A 20,439-nucleotide genomic window follows, 5' to 3' on the forward strand; every position below is an offset into this window, starting at 1 on the left:
GCCGCTCCCCCTGCCCGGGTTCTGCCGCGCTGTGTCCGCCCCACTGTGGGTGCTTCTGTCACCCATCCCCGTCCGGACGTCACGGGCGTGACGTCACGGGAGCGCTCTGCGACGTCACACAGCCAGATGTGCTGGGGAAGGCGCTTTCTAGAAGACGGGCACTCAGGCCTCGGGGTTCACAGACCCGAATGTAATTTATCCGGTTGCTGAAGGGAACCAGGAGGGAGGTCGGGGTAGGGCAATGCACTGAAGATGCCCCATCACTCCAGGGGAATAACCATGATCCCCACAAACAACTTGCTGCCAGCTCACGGGCGAGACAACAAAGGCTAGAAACGGGGATAAATGACCGCGGCAGCACTTGTGTGCAGTCCAGGCACCCTGCACTTCTACAGGCCTCTGGGTACAGCCCTGATCGAGGCTCCCCCACAATACATGCCCTGGCCCAAGCACTCAGAAACAGCTGGGGGGGAGGGGGAATAGCGGGATGAACGCCTCCCGTTAGTCTGTGCTAACGTGCTTATTAAGGGCTTGCTGCAGAATGCACAGCCCCAATCATTGCCATGCACAGCTGAACTGTTTATGGCTTGGGAAGTATTGTTATAATTCTATTACATCAAAAGGAGACTGAGAAAGTGGCAGGCTTGACCAAAAAGAAGCTCCTGAGGGCTCCTGCTCACTCCAGCAAAATGGAAAGGTGATCTCAACCATTCGCAGTCTCATACAAGTATCTGCCCTGTTGTCTTCCCATTCGCCTCTCCCAGCCTCTTGAGCTCAGCACGGGTCATCCCCTGGGGTAGGGCAGGTGCAGGCTTTGGCCCCCGTCTCCCAAGGGAAAGTACAGATAGGGCAGAGCAGGTTTTTGTGGGCCTTGATGCTGAGGCAGGGTCAGCTCATGCACTAGCAGGATAGGGAGCAGATGCCCTTCTACTTGTCTTGTCATGGCAGGATGGATGCTTATTCCCTGTGTGGTGGCTCAGGAGGAACTGGTAAAGCAAAATAATACTCCCCTTTCTCTTCTGATGATGGTGATGCTTGGGCATGGGCTCAGGGGATCACTGTCTACACTTGCAGGGTACATGGCTGTCCTCAAGGATGTCTGTGGTTCCCAGGAGTGACGGGGCTGCACGCTGCCTCCAGTCTGCCTGGAGCTGGGCAGGGCACAGACAGCTAGGGCAGCAGGTTGCTGAGGGTTTGGCACATCCCACACCAGCACCCAGAATAAATCACAGCAACAGGAGTCAAGGGCAGAAATCGGCATTTAGAAAGTGGCTCTGGAAAAAACCAAAAGCCTGTGCGGGCAGAGGCTGCCAAGCGCGGTGAGGCAGCGGCAGGAGCAGTTGGCACCACGGCGCCTTACGAGCCTCTAAAGCAGCGAGATCTCCCAAATCATCACATGTAAATCTCACACATGCCCGCCCCCTCCATATTTTATTACTTAGATCACAGTTGAAAGCTTAAATGAAAACAAGGTTTCTATTTCCAGAGCTTGTTTAACATCGTGAATTTGATACAAACTGTAGGCTTCATGTTTTTAATTAAGGTTACTTACCCAACCAGGCACGGAAAAGTAAGTCAATAGCTGCTGGCTGCATACCCTGGCCTGCAGCTGGCTCCCTGAAGGACGGTGCGGTGCCGGCCGATGGGAACCCTCAGTATGCATCTCATAGAGAGGCAGAGGCCCAAGGTGCAGGGGTAGTTGAGGGACCTGGGGCTGGAGCTGCAAGAAGGCACTCGCTGGTCCTTGCAACACCCCTCTCCCAGCCGTTGCCCACATGCCCAGCCTCAGGCAGCCAGTAGGCCGGGCTGGCATGCCAGAAAGTGGCAGCAAGGCAACTTTTGAAGGAATATTGTGCAGAAAGAGCCTTGAAGTGGTGCTCTGGGCCTAATCTGTCTTATGGGAGGAGCCAGGAAAAATTCAACCATGCTGTCAAGCTGAGAAAGGAATTTGCTCCCAAGGCTGCAAGTGATGGAGCTCCCCAGCGCCAGCCCTGCTCCAGCCAGTGGCATGGCTGCAGCCCCAGCCTGGCTGCCCATGGTGGGTGGTCAGCCTGCAAAACCCAGCTGGCATGGCTGGGGCAGGCTGGAGAGCTGCTCTGCCCACTCCCCTTCCCCAGCAATACAAAACCAGTTTGGTAGAATCCCATCTATGCTTCTAAATGCAGTCTTCATTTCTGGTTTGCACTCCCAGCTAAAAGTTGGTTTTGTCCCTTGCTTTGTTCTCTGGTTATTTTTTAAATGCTTTCAGCAAACATTTCCTTGGCATTGAGTTCTCACAGCTCTCCTCTCCAGCTGCAGATTCCTTCACAGCAAAAGTGTATGTTTGAAATTCAAAGAATTTCCTTACGTCCCTGGTACACTCTGCACTGTGGCATGCTGGGTGGCTAAATAACTATGGTCGTGGATGTTGAAGGGCTTGAGAAGTCGAGTAGGTGAGAAATTGTTTAGGATTATGCAAAATGAGGTGTTATCTACACTGCAAAATAGCCACACTCACAGGGAGAGCAGCTGCCATCCATGGCAGCAGCTGGGTCAGCGCCGACCAAAGTCCCGAGGCACGCATAGACAGGGATGAACCTGCTTAACTAAGCTGGCTGAAATGGTGCCTCAAGGGTCTGCTCTGCTTCTGTGGGCAGACAGAGCTGGCAGAGCCTCGGACTTAGCAGGGGCTCTTCCTGCTCAGCTTGGCAGTCCCCAAAGCACTGGGGTGAAATGAAGAAGGAGTGAAGCTAAATCTCATAACATGGAGTTTTGTTAAATATAGTCCTAAGGGAGGAATAGGAACTGTCTTCTTTGAATATTATGCAGGACCAGTTCCTAGAATTTCCCCTCACTTAGAGCAAGGGGGCTCAGTGCTTCATCCTTGGGAGCAGGGTTGTCATCATATGGGCATGTGACATCTAAGGAGGAAGATAGACTCTGAAGTTGCCACTGACTTACAGGCATTTTTGCATGCGAAGACCTGTGGAGAAATGCTCTTTGGAAGGTTTCTCAACAGCAGTGAAGGAATACCTGAAAGGTAAAATGTGTGCTTGTTTCTGCTCTCCATGGCTATTTGGTTTGGAGGAATTGGCAAGACGGTGTGCTGAAATGGAACATGTATGCAGGAAGCAAACACACCAACATCATCTGTGACCATCCCTAAAGCAGCTTTCCTGGTGGTGCTGCAGCAGGTAATACTGTCAAACCGCAGGGCCAAAGGCTGTGGGAGCAAGGAGCACAACATCAGCAAGAAGCTGAAATGGGGATGTTGTCAAGAGGACATCCAGAAGCTTGGCAGTTGTGACCATTAACCAAATGCTGGTTTCACTTCAAGCTCCAGCAAAACTAGACTGAGACAAAATTACAGACTGTAGCTACAGTGTAGCACTCAGCATAACTGAGGTATTTCCTTACCATTTACATCCAGGAAAGGTGTTCATGAAGGGAGCTCATCTGCTGTCTTCAGGCTGCTGAATGCTGCAGGTGGACCAGACTTGCCTGATGGGGAAGCTGAAAGCAAGAACTGCACCAGGCTTTGCACAAATGCGGTCAGGGAGCTTCAGCTGCAGGGAGAGGATAACCATGAAGCTGTGCCTTGAACCCGACCTCACACACAGCTGCCAGGCATGGGGGGATCTGGATGCAGGGAGCTGGGTTAGCAGACATGAGGAGGGGGCAGGTGCCTCTTTGGGTGCTGCAGCAGGTAGTGCTGTCCCCCATGTCTGCTAAGAAGCAGCATCCCCTGTGGAGTGGCATCCTTGGTGACACCCTCAAACTTTGGAAAAGGCACTGAGGTAAGTGGTAGTAAAAGCCCCAGACAAACCACAGAACCAAAACCCCACAACCCTTAGCTTCATCTAGGAGGATGGAGGACCCAGTTCAGTTCTGCATCTTCTTGATGCGTTTTGTCCTAAGAATTAACAAACAAAAACATAACAAGATGTCGAGCTGAAGACTAGATCTGAGTTCTTTCTACTTCCATGTGAACCCTCCAAAAATAAAAATAAAAAAAAACCAAGCTCCTGACTGGTACTCAGGGGCTTTATTTTTATCGCCACTTTGTTCCGCCTCCATTTTTTATTGCGTTTTTGAGATTTCCATCCCCAGGGCCATGCAAAACAAAGCAGCCTCCAGAGGGTCTCTGCTGCGCCTTGGCTGCTGCATGCAGTGGGCATGGGGAGGAGGAGAAGGGCTGTGATGTTTGAAGGAGCCACATTTTGCCAGAAACCCTTCAGTCAAACTCTGAGCACTGTGAGCATCCATGAGGGCAGAAGGGCTCCAGAGAGGGGCCAGATTCTCTTCTTGGCTGTGACAACAGTGGTTAACAAAGTTTTAATTAGGGGGAAACATGGTTAGTAGGAGAAGCTCTGTAGTTTGGTCTGGAACAGAGTCAGTGGCTCCAGGTTTGGCTTTTTGGTAACCAAGGTTCATTCATATGTGTGAACTGTTCTCCATTTCGTGCCGTTAGGACCCAGGTGGGATCTGTGTGTGCCCCACAAGACATCTCACTAGTGGGTCTTATGGTCCACCTGGTACCTTCAGTTCTCTGCTCTCCTTTGAGTCAAGCTGTGTGGGTTGCTCTTGTCTGCATCATCTCTCCTCTGCTGCTCATTTTCGCTTAGCCCCAAGGAATATAAAGCCAGACACTCAAGCCTTTATTAGGTACATGACCCCTAATTTCTGTGTGAAGAAAAGTGAAAGCATCCCAAAAGAGACTGATTTTATAAATGATATATAATATATCAATATAATAAAAATCAGTAATTTTGCTAAGTGATATATAAAAATAAATTTTTTTTTTTCATAAATATATTTCTTTTAACTAAGTTCTAAAACCTGTATTTAACACTCTCTGGGGAAATTCACATCTTCATTGTCTTTACTGGCCAGGAAACAATTCAGTTCCATTTAATGTACTTTCTTAGATGGCTGCTGTCTGCTCTGTATTTGAAAAATGAACGTGGGTTTGTTTGGATTTAACATTAATGGTTGTAGGTCACATTGCAAAAATCATTGCTTCAAAAAGTTAAGGATAAACCTTCAACAGCCGATAACAATAATAATTATAATTCTAATTTTTCTTCAGCCACCTGTGTAAAAATAAACACTGCTTGCTGTGTTATTGAATTCCCTAGTATTTATTCCTGTTCTTCCATCTAGTTCCACTGGAAAGCATAAAGTCATGTATTTTTACCAATGATATTCCTCAGTATACAGATATAGAGCTCAATCCATAATTTTAAATAATTATTTGCAGAATGGTTCAAACCATGAGGAATTTTTTCTCAAGTCTCTCTCTTCTGGGCAGGGAGAGAAGAGGATGTGTGTGTGTGCATGTGAGCAAGGCAGTTCAGTAACTCAGGGACTCCAAGATCCATGTGGCATCTGCCTGTCCTTTGAGACTCACTCCATAGCCCCAACTCTCAAGTGTCCCCAGTACCTGAAAATGTGAACCCACCCAGCAAGGTGGGGAGACACACGTGGGCTGAGGGGACTGAAGGGGCAGCTGCCAGGGCTGACTCCATCCCTCACTTGAGCCGCACACAGTTTTGTGTGACCTCGAGTGTTTCACAATCCCCGTGCCTCATTTCTGCAGCTGTAACATGGGAATAATAATGCTTCCTCCCCTTTCTCTGCTTCCTACTCTGCTTTTGGCACACAGCTAATACAAGAGGGCTTGATCTCAGTTGGAATCTATCAGTGGTACTGACATGTTAATAATACCAGAAAAACGCTTCCTCTTTCCTTTGCACTGACAAAGCTCTGCAAGGGGAGCAGCTCCCAACATGTCATCCCAGAGCGTATTCACTTTCAACCCCAAATCTGAGACATTTTCCGGAGACAAGACAGAGAGGATACAAGACACAGACTGACTTTTAGGATTTTAAACAGGGAGAAGTAGTCATAACATGCTTCAGTTTGATGGCCCTCCAGTTATTGCAGAAAAAAAACCTCTGAAATATCCTCAGCCTCTTGGCTGCTTCCACAGAGTAAAACCCTGTGTGGTTGAATCAGGGTTTCGATGACTTTCTGTCTAGAAGCTCTCTCAGTAGATGCAGGGTTCTGGAGAGGACAGGCAGGGTCAGTGTGTGTTGCTCAGGCAACACAGATGTAGTTGAGGGGATTTTGTGTCTTGAAGAAAGCCCCAAAGTTAATGCCAGCTTCTATGAAAATGGTTCAGGGTCGGCACCTGGGGCTGCTTGGGAAGAGCTCTCTCTGGGACACAGGATCCTTCTTTTCCTGGCTGTGCTTGGGAGTCACTCAGTAGTGGGCTGTTTCCAGCTGAGGAAGCCTGAGAAAGTCTGAGGATAAAATAAGGTTGCAGAAAGATTTTTCTAAAGATGACTTGCGATTAATGTTTTTGGCTTGAGTTTGAACACCTCCTTCCTTTTTGCTTGCAGTCATATAAAAACATCTCTCCAGTTGCTCTAGCTTTTACATAATTGAAAATTTATAAATCTCTAATGATTTAGAAGTTTTCTTAAAGTTTTCCAATAATAATAAATATGTTTATTCAAGCAGATTGAAAAGTCAGGCTGATCATATTAATCTGTTCAACTAGTGCTCATAGCTGTATTATTTTCCTTCTTAGTAGAACTGAAGTTAAAGCTCTGTAAATAGTTTGAAAATACACAAATGCTATTTTAGTAGAGGCTAAAAGACTCAAAATGCATTTTGTCATTGACAGCTATTGCCAGCCTTGAATGTCGATACCCAAGGAGAGGCAACAAACTCCTACTCTGTCCACACACTCCTGCTTGTGTACAGAATGGCTGGGCTCTGCAGGGTGCCAAACATGAGGTGTAGCAGCATAGCTCATGTACAAACCGTTACTATTTATTATTGGTGAGGCTGAGGCATGTGAGCCAGTGAAGGAAATAGCTGGCACATCTTCATTAATTCCTTCTGGTTCTAAAGTAGTTTTCAGGAAATAATTCCCCAAGACCTTGGCTACACACACAGCATATTTGTTCGGAGTTGGCAGGGGCACCAGGAATCCTATAGTTCATAGAGCCCTCGTTTCTTTGGATCCCAAAAGTGTTTATCAAGATGATTTTTAGACACACACGGTATCAGTCCTATGACATTCGCTGGTGTCATCAAGCACTTTAGGTTTAATTCTACACCCCATCCACCCTATTAATAAATTTTGAAAATTCCCCAATGGCATGAAGGGTTATTTTGAGAGGAGCCATCCACCTTGGCAAATCAAGTAAATATTGGCTTTTCAGGTGTGGTTTTTTCCTCCAAGTTATTTGAATACAATTGTTATATTTTCTTCTGTATTGTGACTATTTGACTTGTGACCTCAGGGACACACTTCTTGTTGCTTTGAGATGTAGCTGTGACTAAAATCAGAAGTTTAGATATATATTCAGTCTCCTTTTTTTTGTCTGAAAAATAGACTGAAAATCTTGAATATCAGTCTCTCTCATGAGATGTCCTGATTTCATGCATTACAGCAGGGCCAGAAATAACATGGGAAAAGCTTTTCTCACAGTATTTTGGTAGTTCTTTTCTGGCCATTGCCAAAAGCAAGATGTGAAGACATGCACGAACATTAAAGCAAACTCCTATTAGAATAGTTCAAGTTCCTTCAGCATTGTGGTAAAAATTTGTGTCAATTTTCATTCTATTCAACCCTTTCATTATTTAAAAAATCCATCAGTGTTTTTTCATAATAAATCATTCTGCTAGCTTAAATGTGATTTGTGGTTTTTTTTTGTTTTTGGTGGGGTTTTTTTGTTGTTGTTGTTTTTTTTTCCTTTTTCTTTTTAAACACAGGCCAAGAATATGACAAAGTGCTCAGACTGAAACTCCATGTTTGATTGTATGCATGAGTGTTGACTATCCGGCTGGATATCCCATTGGCTTTGCAAGGATTCCTCATTTGTGTAATATTAGGCATCCAATAAGTGTTTGCTGGACTGGGACGGAAGCTGCCCTCAGATGCCCGGGGTTGGGCTGCAGCTGCCATCAATGGGGATGTGCCTCAGGGAATAAGGACAAAATCAGTTTCAGGTTTTTATAATTAAATTGTTTCCTTCAAAGCTGTCAACAAATTCAGGTGCCCATCAACTCACAGCATTTTCACAAAGTAGCAAAACGATATAAAGTTACCTATTCCACTGCCAGGGTAAATACTGGGACTAAGTGCAAGCAGGAAGCAGGGTTGCAGCCCGGTCTCTTCAGCGTGGGATGTGCCCAGGGCAGGCAGCTCTGGCAGGGCCAGGACAGATCTTGGGGCTGTGCCTGCCTTGTCCTGGCAGTGTCTGTAATGGTACTCAGGGCAATGGCATGAAGTGCTCCTGCCTCTTTTCAGAGCAACAGCCTACATATGTGCTTTGCCCAGACAGTGGCTTTGCCCCACCTGGAGAGATGCTCTCCACCTGCACCAGCGTGGTGGTGGCATCAGCCAGGGCTATGGAGCTCTCCACAGGGTGAGGCTTTCCAGACCTCTGAGCATGAGTGCTTCCCAGGGTGCTGCAGAGGTCAGCAGAGCCTTGTTGGACTTTACCTTCTCCGTCCAGCTGAAACAAGGCAGCCTGTTGTAACAGGCTGTGGCAACCCGTGCTTGCCTATGTTCCCTCTTCTCCAGTTCAGTAAGGAAAGAAACATAGGTATGTGCTAAGCAGCTTCATGTAGCATCTGCAGGGACACCTGTCTGCCGCCAGCAGGCTTTTCCTGATGAGGAGCCCATAGACTAGGTTCTCCAGCCAGAGGGAAGCTGAATAGCACTTTGCAGTGCCCAGGACAGGAGTGCAACCCCCAGTCTACTCAGCTGATCTCTTCACTAGCTGCTAACTCCAGACCACCCAGGTGGTTGGCTCAAGCACTTGGTTTTCTTAGGAAAGCTGTCACCCTGTTGGGTCCTGGGTGGAGTGGATCAAGGCACAGTTACACATAACAAGGAGATCTCTGATTTTAAACCTAGACTATCCCTGAGGACAGCTGAGGTATCAGTGTCTTAATCCAGATGGGTGAATCAGAGTGTGAAAATGACTACCTGGCAGCCACAGACTGCCAACCAATTCAGGGTCCGTGGATTAAGCCCTGGGATTATGAATCCCAGAATCTCAGATCAGGAAGATTTCAGGAGCAGCCAAATCCTACTAGAGGATTTTTCTGTTTGCCTTTGTCCGGACAGTAATAGGGCTAATACCACCTGGCTACAAAGTATTGGAGTTTAAAATAGACTTCCTTCTCAACATTTGTTGACTCTCCTTCAGGGGACTGTAACAGCTGCCTCTGGGTTGGATGCAGGTATCTGGGCAGGAACAGCTGGCTTTTTGCAGTGCACAAGTGGCACACTGCTGGTTTTATTGAAGAAACCCTTGAGGAAGACACCCTCAATAGCTGCTGGCCCTCCTGTAGTTCAGTGCACACAAGGATGGGACCTTTTTCAATGTTGTTGCAGCCATTGTCCTGTAAAAGGCTGTGACTGAGGTGTCTGGGCCTGCTTGCAGCACTCTACCTCAAAAAAAGGGCACTTTGATTCATGTCCATGTTTATGTGGGAAACTCTCCACAGATTGAGCTATAAGGTCCCAGTTAAGGTAATTCTGTCTGGCAGCAGGACTAGTTTGCAATGAACATTTACAAACTGTCCAAGAAATATGATTTCTTACACAAAAAATCCAGTTTTTCAAGGTTCCTACCCATGGAGCTGCTTCAAGTAGTCCTCAGGCCTTGGATGGACTCCGCAGTCCTGGACCAGGTGGCTGATAGTACAGAAATGCTCAAAATGCCTGGAAAGGACACAGTCGTGTCAACTGTCTCCAATGAAGGTAGCAGTCACAAACACACGGGTTTGCCAAAAGTCTCTGACTCATTCCAAGGAGCCTTAGTTTGTTTGCATTGCTAATCTACCAGAGACTGAGACTGCTCGGGGAGATATCAAGCCTTCTGTAAGCCTTCTTTCACCCTGCTTCTGTTGGGATCCGCAGGACAGCAGCCATCTGAGAAGGTTTTGGGAGACTGCGCAGTTATCAGGCTGAGACAGAAGGAAATCGTCTGAGCTGCAGGCAAGGCAGCCCATGGAGCTAAATGCGTGTTTTCATTCTGCAGGTCTTCTTGCTTCCCCTGTGGCTCAGCTGCTTGCCAGGGCTGGCAAACTCAAGGCCTTGCTGCAGCAAGGTCTGGATGCCCTCCTGATGAATTTAAGTGAACACCATGACACTAGGAGGGCATTCGACTCCCAGGTCCTATTGGGATCACCACTGCAAGATTTCTGTAAGGTTTTTTTTGAAGCTCCCTTCTCATGGCAGAGCAGGGAAGGTAATTTATATTGCCATGTACTTTCAAGTCTTTTTGGAAAGGGGAGCAGTATGGGGGTAGGACATGGTGTATAGGCCACAAGCCCTTGGCTGGAATGATTCCCCAAAAGAGGTGTTGTCTTTGGAACCTGACAGTCTGGGTTGCCATCCCACCATCCAGCATTGCAAAGTCTGCAGTTATCAAGCTAAGAAACTGAATCATCACTCTTTGCTTCTTAAAAGAAAATCCTTCCGTTAATAAATCTTTCTTTCCACCTCACTCTATTCCACACAGTGATATGACTGGCAAGCTCCTCACCCTGCAGCTGAGGATGCAGCTGCAGTCACATGGGCCCAGCAGCAAAGAGCAAGGTGAGAAAAACGGAGCTTGTACCTCGGTGCTCCCAGGGCTGGAGGATGTACCTGCACCATCAGCTGCACAGGTGGGAATTGATGGAAGGGACTCCTCCACCCTTCACTTAAATTTTCCTTGGGCAGGAGTGATATCCTGCAGTCCATGTTCGGATTTTCATGCAGGTACCTGTCACCCAGAGGTGCCGAAGGGAAGCGTTCCTTGTCACGGCAGGCTTGGTTTGCGGCACATCCTCAGCTGTCAGGAGCTCTCCAGAGGCAGCCTGCAGCCCCTTTGCCTCTCACTCACCTGTTTTCCCATCATCTCATTTTGCAGTTATTCAAGTCATCTTGCTCAAATCACACTTGCTGCTTGTCAATGCAAACTGTTACCTGCCCTAGCAAAGTGAGGTTTCTTGTATTTTTCCACAGATCTTACTGATTAAAAACTTGAAGGGGTACCTGCAGGTGGCAGCCAATTTTTGTAACTGAGTTCCCTCCACATTCTTATTACTTTGTAAAACAGCTACTGGTTGATTATAGAATCACAATCCTGTTACTTTGTTGGCCTGTTTCATTTTAGAAATGTAAATCTGGTGGGCTTCTGACAATTACTAACTTTCTCATTGGATTAAATTCTTAGACAGTTTTATTGTTTCATTCTGCAGGGTTTCCCAGGGTTTTCTTTGGCTGTGTCAGCCTTTCTAGACTGCCACTTAGATTTGCTATGAAAATAGATGTCTCTGTGTGTCCAGTGCACACCCTGCCAGAGGCACAGTGGAAGCCCTGAGCCCCAGCTGCTCACCAGGCTCCTGTGTGGCACTGCAGGATGCTTACAGATCTCCAGCAGGGTCCATGCACTGGGAAACCCTATGGAGAAGCTCTGTCCTTGATCTCAGCCCCCTCAGGGATGTAGAGACTTACTTTAGGTTGCAAAGAGATGCTTCACAGCCCTAAAGCTGCTCCTGGAGTTGAGCATTTTGGCCAGCATTTTCTGAGGCCCCAGCACCACTGCTGAGTTTTGTCCTAGCTGCAGTGGTTGTCCATGATATGGAGTAGCTGTTCCCAGGTCAGGAGTGCCCTCTCTCATGTTGGCTTTCTCTAATGAAGACTCTGAGGCTTCACAGAGTGTCTGAGGGAGCTATGCACTTGAGCCTGTATTTCCCACCTCCCAGAGCCAGAATGTGCTGGGTAGAGCACAGGGTATTTTCCCCTTAAAGCTGAAATAGGTTTCAGTCCTTTTGGATGGTGCATGTGGATGTGGCAGGCACGTAGGAGAGGAGACACATGATTCAAATTCAGTTCTAGCAAAAATTAAAGTGGTTTCTATTACACATTCCTACAAAGTTCAGAATGGATTAAGTGGTAATTAGATATCGGTAATTGCCAGTGGAACTAAAATAATAACATAAATCTCAGTAACTGTGTTGATGTAGAAACGTGGACAATTCTGACTCTACACTGGTTCTTGTAGAGCCATAAAGCTGGTGAAAACAAACATGCTCACACAATGGAAGTGTCTTAAAGACGTGCAAAATCTGAAAAGCAACATGGTGAGACTGAAGAGAGTTATGTTTGGGATTTTCATTTTGGTTTGGTTTGGTTTTTTCTAATGCTGAGTTTGGAAATAACGAGGCCTCAGTTTCTTCAGAGAAATCACTCCTCTTTTTTTTTGTACCTTTTCACACAACATCTGATCCAGTGCTTGGCAGTTACCTATATTAGTTGCTGCACTGGAAAACATTCACCTAGTTATTACGTTCTGGGAAGCACACCAAGGCTGGCCCACAGATGTCCACTTTTCTGAATATTTTTCCTTTTACATGACATCCCACCACAGACAGTTGTGGAATGGGTTGGAAGGAGGCATCAATCTGACCATAACTTCTGCTTCTGAACATATTTTGCCCTTCATCTGCAAGTACACGTGCAGTATTTCTCTCCAACAGTTCCTCTAGCTTCACTTTGAATATTTTCCTGCCTAACCTCACAGAGGAGTAAGGACTAGATGGTCTGCTTTCCAGTTGTGTAATTAAAAAACAAAGTCGACCATAAGTGAGTACAATGAAGGTCTGCAGAGCAAGACTGGCAGCCATGGAGACGTGAATTTTCCATATACTGGGCAAACACAGCACAGAAAGTGGCAATCCTGCACTATCACACTCCTTGTGACCAATCACAATTACCAAGGGCAGTGCGGTTTGGTTATCAGACTGAAGCAACACTAATCTCCTCTCTCAGAATATTAGGAGCTGTTTTTCCTTTGGGCTGGTTGCCCACTGGAAATTGGGGAGAGAAGACCCATTGGTTCAATACATGGTATTGTCCTCCAGTAGGTCTCAGTTTGGCCCTAATCAACCCCAGTCCCATAGCCGAGGTTCACTAAACTGCTGACCATCTACCACCAACCTCCTTTCCTTTTTTTTTTTTGCTTTTTAAGTGTCTGTTTGTCCCAATATGGGCTCCCCCACCCTTCCGTCATTGGAAGGTTTAATGCTGAGTGAAAAACCACGAACAGCCTTTGAACGTGTTCTGCCAAGTATCTTTACAGTACAATACTGGCAGGGATAAAACACTGGGGCCAGGCAAATATGCAGGCTTCATCACAGTAAAGGAAGCAGAGCAGCATGGTTATTGCATCATTCTATGGCTTCCCAGACGTTGTTGTTATTTTTTCATTAGAACAACAGAACTGCACTTGGTGCTTTTTGCTGGAGAGCCAAGGAGGCCCCAAAAGGCTGTCAATTGGAGAAGAGAATGCAGCAACTGGAAAGATGAGTGGTTTACTGCACTAATTTTATAGCGCAGCCTTTACCAGTCTGTGGTAAAGGGAACCAGCAACATGATCTGCGTTCACATTTTTTTTTAAAAGAAGACACGTAGCCAAATGCTTAAAACTATTTGCTTGTTCAAGACAAGTTATTTGGAAATTTAACTACTACTGAATCAACCAACATTTTTCAACACTAAATCATTTCAATTCCCTATCATATGTTTTTAATTTTATCAGCATCTGTAACTTTTTAATTACCATTTCTATGAAAGCCTTTTTCTTTTTTAAGAAGCAGTACACAAATCCCTAGTTAGCTAATCTGGGTATTAGAAAGTGCAGTTCAAAGCTTGGCCATTGGAGCAAAATTCTGAAGCCAGAGGCACCCACTAATTCAGAGGTGCTCTGTGCTGCTCTCCTGCATTCACCAAACTCCTTGGAGAAGTGAGGTGTGCCACAGCATGACAAAACCTGAGCTCCAAGATTTTAATGAACAATTTTGCCTGCCCCCTTCTCCTCTTCCCAGTGCTTCCAGGCTGATTCTCACCTAATGGAGAGTAGAGAAACTTTAAAGGCACTCCAGGATCCTGGCGCAATGAGTAGTTGACTAAACAGTGATGGTTTATGACCCTTTGTTTCATGGTTCAGCATTAGTATAATGTCATTCTTCTGGCCTTTATCCAATTCACACAACTTACCAACAAGCAAAGGTTTTGACTGGTCAGCCACTATCTTGTCACCACATCAGGATTCCCAAATGATGGAAGAAATCACAAGAAATCAGTGAAGATAGTTTTGTGCCACTGGAGCAATGCAAAGATGATAGGATTAGGCCATATAATATAATTTGGTATCCAAAGTCACAGATTCCTTGTGTGGGTTTATGAACTTTTCAGGAAGAAAACATTTGTGTTCGAAGTGGACTTGATTAGAGTTGCAAAAGAAAGATCAAGCAGCTGAGGGTACCACGCTCCATGTAGCTGAGGATAAAACACATAACTTGCCAATGACATCAACTGGAAAAGAAAGAGGAACTTGCCAACTGAAAGGTGTCTGGCTGATAGCACAGAAATGAGTCAAGAGGATAAACACAAGCCATGGAGATGCTGTCCATAGAAATCCTTCCCAGCAAGTAATATTAATGAGGTCATAACTAGGCAAAAGGATGAAAAGCACACATTACAGTGTAAAACTGTAGCAAAGGAAAAGATTCATGAAAAACAATTACTTTTGGCTGCCTTCAATAGCTGAAGCAGCAAAATATTGAACATTGAGGAACATCTCTGTTCAAGCAGGGGCCGGGAACAATAATTTATAAAACTAACTCTTTCAGAAGCAGTGCAATGTAACTTCCCATGGCAATTGCTGACCCTGGCATGTGCCAGGTCACCCAGCAGCAGCAGATTAGGTTGTCTGAACTGAGAAGTGGCCACGATGCAGCATTGCTTCCTTCTGTTGTTCTGGAACCAGAAAAGCGTGTGGCAAAGCTTAAGTGGCTAAAGAAGAGACAAACCACAATTTACAGTGGGGCAGCAGTTAGCTTCTGACTCTGGAAATAAGCTCTGCAAACCACCCGCACGGAAACTTGAATACACTGCTGAAGAAACAATGTACATGTTTCCATCACAGTCATCCTGCTGTCATGTAAAAGAAAGATATTTTGGTGGAAATGTGCAAGGAGCAACCATCTAATTTATTATGAGATGAAATTCTTAAACAAACATATTATCTAGTCAGATCTCCTGGGACAATTCACATCTGATCCCTGACATCAGCAGCTCATTTGATTCATTTTAGGAGACCAGGAATGGAAGAGGTGCTGTGCTTTCACACAAAGCCGTCACTTAGCCTAAAGCAAATTAATGAGCCAGTTCTCAAGACAGCCCTGTGAATCCCCAACTCATTTACTCGCCAAAGAAAAGTTTCAGTGACAGAGCAGAATAACAAAGCCCCTAATATATCACAGATCCATTACACCCAGGCCGTGAAGTTTATATTTCCCTAACAACTTGGAGACAATATTGTGTGTCAGAACACATGCACTTGTCATTAGCATGAACATTAAGAGGAAATGAACATAAATCCCAGATTCAAATGTGCAGTTTGAACATCCTGGGACAATTAAATTATTGATAATGGTTATCTGTCACCAAGCAATAAATCATGAAGTCATGGAGTGGTAGAAGAAAAGCTATCTTGCTGCTGACAGACGTGTAGACTGAAAGAAGTGGTGGGCCTTCAGGGTTCCAGAAATAATTACATAAAGGTGAAAGATTTCTTCTCTTGCTTTTTTTTTCACATCAACTATAGTATTTCTATACTCAAAACTTTTCTTACTCAGCTTCAACGTTTTCTGACATTTTAATGAAAATGAAGAATGAAGCTGAAAACCAGCAGCAGGTGAAGAGCAGGCTTTATGGCTGTAAGTTGGAGCATGATGCTCCACACAGAGCTGGGAGCTGGCTCCCAAAATTCTAAAAAGTGATGGATGCTCCCTGCTGATGGCAACATCAATGTAAATACACATTTAAAAGACTATTACAAGACTGTGAAAATACAGGAATCACACAAAGAGAGCAAGGAGGGAGTAGACTGAGCAGGCATTGGCAAATGAACAGGGCAGAGGCTGATCCTCCTTTTTAAGTCACTTCATTTTTGTGAATTATATAAGAGCCTATATTGAATCTTTACATCAAATTGCACTGTGCTGGATATAATACAGATCTCCAGTGTTAAGTATAACCTTATTTCCTAAGAGGCTACAGATTTCTGTGGACAAGTAGTAGCTGATGGAAAGAGAAAGGAGTGAAGGCATTTCTCTTCCAGGCAGGGAGCTGGACCTGCCTGGTGCTTGGCTACACACGGTGGCAACGCCAGGTCTGGGCTGCTGCGGCTGCTCGAGTTGGTGCCAGGGCTTGAATAGGTTGGCGGGTGCTGCCAGGAGGGGAGTGAGCAGCAAGGGGCACCCAGCTTTGTGAGGATCCCTTTTCAGAGGGCTGCAGTGCTGTGAAACTCAACACAGCCTTGTGGAGAAAGTGGAGGCTTTTCAAATGTACACCCTGTACTGCGCTGTTCAGAGAGGCTGGGGATCACATTCATTTTTTCGTTCTCCAACAACTAAATCTATTTGTATTAATTACATGGAATCAAGCAGTTTTGGCCAAAAAAAGGATGTATTTTTAAAATACTGATCCTTTGCCTGTGTGATGATCTGTGTTGATTGCAGCATTTTTTCACCTTGTACCGAACTTAAGAACTGCAGGCGTGGCAGAGGAAAAGAAAACAGCATAAGTAAGTCACTGTAAGTCTGGGATTAACTGTCTGAGGCCTTAAAGACTTCAGATCAACTGCTCAGAGGCATAAGGGCTACCAGTGTAAGAGTGGCAGGCTGAGGCCATCTCTGTCAGGATCATGACATTTACTGCCCTGGCACCTGTATCATAAAATTAAGTTTACTTAAGAACTTACTCCATTTGAAATCTACACTAAACAGTCAAGAGTGCCTTGAGAGGTCATGTTGAGGACAACAGTTATTGTCAGGGAGTATTTTTCCCCTCAACAGTTAGAAAAATAAGCCATCAGTTTATGTATTTTTCAGAAGCAAAACTGTGATAAAATATGTCTACAGCTTATCACACAGAAAAGACAAAAATAAAATCAAGTCTCTTCTTTTCCAAATGAATTTGGCAGTTACTATTTATTTTAGACGTATTTTTGGGTATAGTGATGAAGCACATGATACTACTACAGCTGTGACATCAATATAACAATATGGATATATTTATTCAAAATAACATAGCAGGCCTATGGGGCAGAGCTAGAAAATGCCTAAAATAGTATTTGCTTCGTCACCGGTTGCTGATGGAATTGGGAAAACCCCATGACTGTGCTGCTGTTTGCATTGATCAAAAAAACCTACTTGGATTAATGTTTTGATCTCCACAAAGTCAGCACTGGTACGTAGTATTTTTTTCCATTAAAATATTCTCTACACCTTCCCTAAGGGACTAATGCAATCCTCCTCTTTCAGAATTGCACCATTCTAAAATGAAATCTAAAGTGAGCCTTTGTGTCTGCTTCAGAGAAAGTACAATGTTCCATTTCCATTATATTTTCCCTAGAAGCTTCTGTGAGCAGTATAAGTAGTTGCCTTGAGCAGCCATGCTAGTTAGAAGGAAAATAATGAAATCACAAACTACTTCCAAAACAATAAAATTGTTAATTATAAGGGAAGCAAAAAAATAATTCAGAAGTGAGTACTTGACAAACACAAGTTATTTAAACATTCAGGTTTTTCCAGTTTTGTCAGCAGTCTATGCCTGTAATTAAGACATTACAGCTCTCAAGGAAATGCCTTCATGTTATTCCTTAAGCATGGCATGCACAGTGGGCCTGTAATCTATCATATCAATCACTGTTTCTGTGGTTATTGAAAGCAACTCTAATTCTGAATATAAATTTATGCAGAAAAATAAAGTAACTACCTTAATACAGTGCTGTTCTCAGTTTAAAAATGCAAAAAAACCCCAGTAAGACAATGTGTAGATGTAAGTCTAATTCTCCATTTTTTATTTACAGCTGGTAAATTTAAATTTTAGTTAAACAAGTGTTAATTAAAACACATTTCACCAGCTACTTATAAAATCAAGCACTATTTTGTTTGATGTTGGTAGAAACAGGAAATTTGGAGTGATGTCTACTGCTACAGCTGTTTGCAGTGCTTATATCACTCCAGATGTGAGACTGATGTATCTGTATTTTGTCCTCTCCTGTGAATTGCAAGTGATCAAACAGGCAAAAACATAATGACAAGATGATTGGGCAAGTTTAGCACTCAGGGAATTGTTCAAGACATTCATAAATCACTGCCCAACCACACATGAAGTGAAGGAAAATCTACTGTAACGTCACAGATACGCAAAGGCATTGCTATCTACAATGACTAACAAATACAAGTGTATTAATTGTAGAAAATATCTTTCACGTCTTAACTGATAGTCTATTGAAAGATGTAATGTTAAAAGACACACAGAACTAAGTACGACTGTTTTATAAAACCTAGGCGTGACAAATGAGTAATGTAAAAACAACCATAATTTTCCACAGATTTATTTGCGTCGTTACTGTATCCTCATGCACATGAGCTCTGCTTTGAAATACGGATGTTAGAAGGAGTCATCATGTATTTAAATGTAGCTGTATTGCAGAACAAGTGTGTTGGTAAAAGCTGCTGAAGCATCAGCCATACTTGGCTTTTTCTGTTGCTAGAGCCAATCTGCGAATGTTTGCTATGCAACCAGCTGCCGCCTCCTGCAGAGCTTCATCTGTAGAGCCTACCATTGTCAGTAGGAGCTAGCAAGAACACAAACAAGAAACAACATAAGAAAAACTAATAACTATGCCGTTATTTCAATAATATTCAAGTAAGATCTAGGACAACCACATGAATGTACTCACACACATAATAAATCACTAAACATCATATTAACAACACCGATATATACTATATCTGTATATATACCTCTATGTATTAACACACACAGAGAGCACAACACTTTATATTTTATCATATTTGTACCTGTAATCTGATATTTTTGTGCCTGATTTTCTGATTCTTGTATCATGCCTGTCTATTGGTTGTGACTTGGATTTTTTCTTATGAGTAAATACTGCTCATGTTTTCACCAACATGCTGATTTACCCCCTAGTTACACTAGTATGTTTTACATAAATTTGTACATGCTCAAGATTTTTAATAAACAAAGCCATATATATTTTTTTATATATTTTTTTTTTCCTTCAGCATGAAACTGGATCCCTCTGAAGGGGACCCTTGTGTGCCATTGACTGCACCAGGTCACCAGGTTTCTTTATTGTCACTACAAACCACTTACATTCAGCTGCTTGAGGAATACAGATCCAGACATATTATTCTTAAACATTTGCATGTGAAGTGAAAAATGAAAGCTCAAAAAAGGCACCAAACTTTTGGATCTGATTCAGTTTTTCAGTGATGTGGAGCAGCCCCTTTACTCTGGAAGTCGTTCCACTTCTCAATGGAAATTCCCTTGGAGTAAGGTATTATTCAACACAAGTATGACATAAGACAGGCCTTCATAATAAAACATTTTCACATATCAGAAAACCATTTACAATGGTTTTGGATCTCACTTCCTCAGTGTGTTGCAAGTCAGTGATGCAACTGCAAATGTAATATACACTGGAAAACAGAAGACTCTTGCTTAGCTTAAATCAGCTCCATGCAATCCTCAGGTTTCTGAAAACCTGCCAAGCTTAATGGGCGTTCAGGTATTTTGAAGCTCAGACAGCTCTAATTAAAACCTCTATTTTCAGTCTGCAATACTTAGGATTCTGTGTTCACCCAAACAATGTTGAGTCAAACCACAGAGAAATCTGTTATCACTCAACTCCAATGCATGTTTTTCATACAGCTAAAATATTACACAAAATTATGAACTGCTAAATATAAAAGCAGAAATTGAATGCAGACATCAAATTCATATGCTACCTTTTTCTAACCTTCCAGCAATCGTGAGGCATGGGCCACAGCTGCACACATATGGCATTTGCTTATAGAGATCAAAGCATTTTATACTTGAGGAAGTATTTGTGTTAGCCAAATGTACAAAACAAGCATCTTGCCAGTCACCTTTCACCCTTTGACCCCTACATGCAACTTGTAAGGGTGCCTGTGATGGGTCTGAATTACGTCAAAAAGAGTATTATGTGAATTAAGCATAAATTGCATTTTTTCTTGCAATTGTTGCTATAATTTTTATTAATGTAACCAGGTGTCCATGTACCAACAGATAGATAAGAACTCTTGAAGAGTGAGCACTCCTAAAGGGATATGCCAGAATTAAAATTACATGAGAAAAAAAAATATATATTATAATGCTTTATATTCTTATACATTATTTGCTTGCAAATGTTGGGCCAGGGTACAGCAAGCAGCAAGACCAAGCAGCACATCACTGTGTGGTGATGAAGCTTCTCTGCACAGCACCAAGGCCAGAATGCAAGTCTTATCAGATGCTTAACTTCTTTTTCTTCGTCAGAA

The 20,439-nt window shown here is 43.9% G+C and overlaps 1 protein-coding gene across 1 annotated transcript in view; it reads right to left on the minus strand.

Annotated features, from left to right (window-relative positions):
- Positions 1–18,596: 18,596 nt before the first annotated feature.
- Positions 18,597–20,439, minus strand: part of ARMC4 (armadillo repeat containing 4) — a 79,154-nt gene continuing 77,311 nt past the window's right edge. The window contains exon 19 of the mRNA XM_010007034.1: positions 18,597–18,710. Coding sequence (XP_010005336.1) covers positions 18,597–18,710 — 114 coding nt within the window. The remainder of the gene's footprint in view (positions 18,711–20,439) is intronic.

This window comes from Chaetura pelagica, unplaced genomic scaffold (genome assembly GCF_000747805.2).
Source record: "Chaetura pelagica isolate M959 unplaced genomic scaffold, ChaPel_1.0 scaffold17, whole genome shotgun sequence".
NCBI lineage: Eukaryota > Metazoa > Chordata > Aves > Apodiformes > Apodidae > Chaetura > Chaetura pelagica.